Source organism: Zophobas morio, unplaced genomic scaffold, assembly GCF_036711695.1.
Source record: "Zophobas morio isolate AGI-343-1 ecotype UQ-CSIRO unplaced genomic scaffold, CSIRO_AGI_Zmor_V1 ptg000029l, whole genome shotgun sequence".
NCBI lineage: Eukaryota > Metazoa > Arthropoda > Insecta > Coleoptera > Tenebrionidae > Zophobas > Zophobas morio.
In genome coordinates this window covers 8,415,927-8,419,386 of record NW_026972134.1, presented here as the reverse complement: position 1 = coordinate 8,419,386, position 3,460 = coordinate 8,415,927, and the positions used below count along the sequence as shown (strand labels likewise).

Genomic DNA, 3,460 nt, shown 5'->3' with positions numbered 1-3,460 from the left:
TACTAATTTTGGCACGTAGTTGTCCAAATATTCTAAACAGATACTAAATTCTCTTAAAAATTCTTGCTTTTGGGCATCTAATTCCGCGACTCTGTGGGGCATTGCATCGACATTTATAATTTACAAGAAAACAGTCGGTCAGCATATTTCTTAAAATTGGTATATGACACAGGAGAAGACAGTTCCATAACGACTTCCTTGAGATCATTTAAATGAATTCTTCTGTCCACTAATTCAAGCTTACCTTCTCACATGAATTCTTCCTGTTACTTTCTACGTTTTTCTCATAAACAATAACACTAAGCAATACTTAATCGAAAACAAACAAATAACTAATGTTGTATTGATTTTTTATTTCTCATATGTGAAACATAGTCTTAATAAAATTAACGTTTACATTTTAATGACCGACATTTTGAAGTTCTATATAATAGTAAGAATTAATGTTTAGACGGTAAAATAGTCCGACAAATCTAAATCTGAATCTAAATCGACGAACTCGGGCATAAACTCAAAATTATTGCTTTGAGCTACTGCTTCGCACTGCCCCTTAATGTTTCCTATTAAATTTTCAAGGATGTTTTCTTCTTGAAAGTTGAGCTGTTCTGCCTTAAGTTTGGTTTCTTGGCACGTTTCGTAGGCACTTCTGTATTTCTCGCTAATATTTTTAGCATCTAAATTGTACAAAAAACGTTCACAGTATTTGATCAAAAAACTTTTTCTTTCACTAAAAGTTATAAAGCGTTCATCTTCTTTCTTGTATTCTTCTGCGTCAGTTAAGGTGTTTTTAATTTCACCTTCGCTTCTATTGCCTCTGACATAATTTATTTTGATTTCTTTATTATTTTCACCGTCTTCTCGTTCTTCTTGTGCACTGACCGTTAAAATTCCATTTTCGTCCACGTTTATCGATAGTTTTATCGTACACTGACCCGGAGGAGCTGGTGTCAAATCTTGTAAGGTCATTTCACCCAAAAATCGATTATCTTGCACATTTGCACGTTCCCCTTCATATATGTCAATGCTCATATGTGTTTGGTTATTGTCAAGTGTATTAAAGTTAGATGTTCCGAAAGCTGGTATAGCTGTATTTCGTTTTATCAAAAAAATCATTTGGCCAACATGATTGTCAGTCCCAATTGATAATGGAATCACATCAGTCATTTGCATTTTGGTGATTTCTTGTTCTGGGTTTTTAGAAAACATGGCCCCCTGAATCGCGGCTCCTTCCGCCACACACTCGTCAGGATTTACGAAAGTATTTAATTTTTTTCCGCCAAAATAATCCGAAAGCATTTTTTGAATTCTCGGTATACGGGTGGATCCACCTGACAGAATCACTTCATCGATGCAGTCTTTTTGAATTCCGGAAGCCTTTATACAGTTATCAACTACTTGTATAGTTCTTTGGAACAGATCATCAGCAATTGTTTCAAATTCTTCTCGTTTCAAATGTATCTCAACTTTTTTATGATTTTCGACGAAACCACGCAGATTTATTGTAGTCTCTTCTGCAAAAGATAAGGTTTTTTTAGCCTGTTCACAACTGCTGCGTAATATACAGTACTCATCCTTTTCTTTGGGCTTAAAATTATATGTGCTTTGTAATTTCTTTGAAATATAATCCACAAGTAAATTATCAAAATCTTGTCCACCCAAGCTTGTGTCTCCATTTACAGAAATAATTTCAATATTGAGTTTTTCCCTCTTCAAAAGTGCCACATCGAATGTTCCTCCTCCCAAATCATACACTAAGGAATAATTCGTTTCGCTACTGTCATTTTCGTGGTAATATGTCAAAGCAGCAGCAGTTGGTTCGTTGAGCAACTTTAACACAGAAAAGCCAGCAATTTTAGCAGCTGCCAAAGTTGCTTCCCTTTGTGAAACATTAAAGTATGCAGGAACTGTAATTACCACTTTGTTCACTTCCTTTCTTAACTTTTTTTCAACGTCATTTTTTAACTTTTGTAGAATAATCGAACACAATTCTTGCGGAGTTTTTTTCAAGATTTTGTTGCTTTGGTTTATTACAATTACGGGATCGTTTGCACTATTACATTCCATTTGGAATGGTAGGCCGTTAAGTTTGTGGTGGGTGAAAGCTTCGTCATATTTTTTACCAAGTAGACGTTTTATAACTAAAAGAGTTTCGTATATTAACTTTTAAAATAATGTTGTGTGAAACTAATACCATATATTCCATTCTCAGGCTTACTTTCGGCCATTTTCTTAGCATGTTCTCCAACTAATATTCCATCCAGACTTGGAAAAAATATAAAAGATGGTGTAATGTAACCTCCACTATCGTTTTCTAATATCTTCGTGTGGCCGTCACGGTATATAGAAACACAGCAATTCGTCGTACCAAGATCAATACCGATTACTAAATCTTCCATTATTCACAGTATCTACAACAAAATAGTAATGAAATAATAATTTTAAATTTATCTTCACTTAGCTTACTTAGCGTATTTATACTCATTTATCAACCCAAGTTTAGCAGAAATAGTGTATGACCTAACATTTTACAATCATGAAACATTTCTGCTACCTACTTTCTCTATGCAGACTCATTAAAAAAAATGACGCAAATCTTAAGTTATTATTAATAATTTCAAATTTTGAAGAAGTAATGAAACGTAAGGCAGAACTTCGACACATTTTAATTTTCACGGCGATTGAGTAGTACTACATGTTCCGAAAATTTATACTTAGTTTGGGAGCCCTAATTAGATACTTATATTACTTATCGTTTGGCACCAACCTACGAGAGATCCAGCGGCGAATGAGCATTTACGTAGACCAGAGAAAAGTCACTTACAGTCTGCACCTCAGGTCAAGTTAGGTGGAAGATTCTTGTTTTTTGTTTTAAATCACTAACACTATTATGAGCACTTTTTTGTCATATCTACGGTATGTAAGACGTAATTACCTATTTGTTTACCTACTATTTGACTGATTAATATCACGTCTTAACACCTTATCGCAGATACTTATTCCAATTTACTGTATTTGCTGATAGATATTCAAGGGTTTTATCATTTACAAGATAAAATTTTTGACTAAAATACCTATTTATTAATGTGAAACTTAAAACTATGAACGTATTTTGAACGCACTAAATTTTAAAAAACTTCAGATATATCATATATCTAATACTACTATATTGCTAACTGCTTATAAATAACAAAGAAACGGTGTACACGCGGCGAAAGAGAGACGGAAGATGGTGTTTTCTGTCTGTACGAATACGAAGCATCTGTGCGCATGTAGCAACAAAGACGAACCTAATCGGATTATAACATACCGAAAATTAGAACCCCATCTGTTTTAGCCGGTCGACGGGCAGTTTACCTAGAAAATCCTAGAAACGATACTCAGGACAGGACTCGTTATTGCGTTTTCTACATTTTTAGTTAGCTAAGTACGTTATTGTAAAATAAATGTTTTATTCTTTTAT

General features: G+C 33.8%; 1 protein-coding gene across 1 annotated transcript; it reads right to left on the bottom strand.

The window, feature by feature from the left end:
• Nucleotides 1-333: 333 nt before the first annotated feature.
• LOC135137265 (heat shock 70 kDa protein-like) lies at nucleotides 334-2,998 on the bottom strand. Its single transcript, XM_064066880.1, has 4 exons — nucleotides 2,933-2,998; nucleotides 2,765-2,882; nucleotides 2,192-2,408; nucleotides 334-2,138 (listed from the first exon to the last, which is right to left on the bottom strand). The coding sequence occupies exons 3-4, from the start codon at nucleotides 2,394-2,396 to the stop codon at nucleotides 448-450; spliced, it is 1,896 nt and encodes a 631-aa protein (XP_063922950.1). The 5' UTR covers nucleotides 2,397-2,408; nucleotides 2,765-2,882; nucleotides 2,933-2,998; the 3' UTR covers nucleotides 334-447.
• Nucleotides 2,999-3,460: the final 462 nt, after the last annotated feature.

Bases quoted from the DNA above. Each gene is read 5' to 3' on its own strand.
- LOC135137265 (XM_064066880.1), bottom strand. From the start codon at position 2,396: ATGGAAGATTTAGTAATCGGTATTGATCTTGGTACGACGAATTGCTGT. The intron at 2,139-2,191 runs GTATTAGTTTCA...AAACTCTTTTAG, and splicing joins GCCTGAGAATGGAATATATG to TTATAAAACGTCTACTTGGT.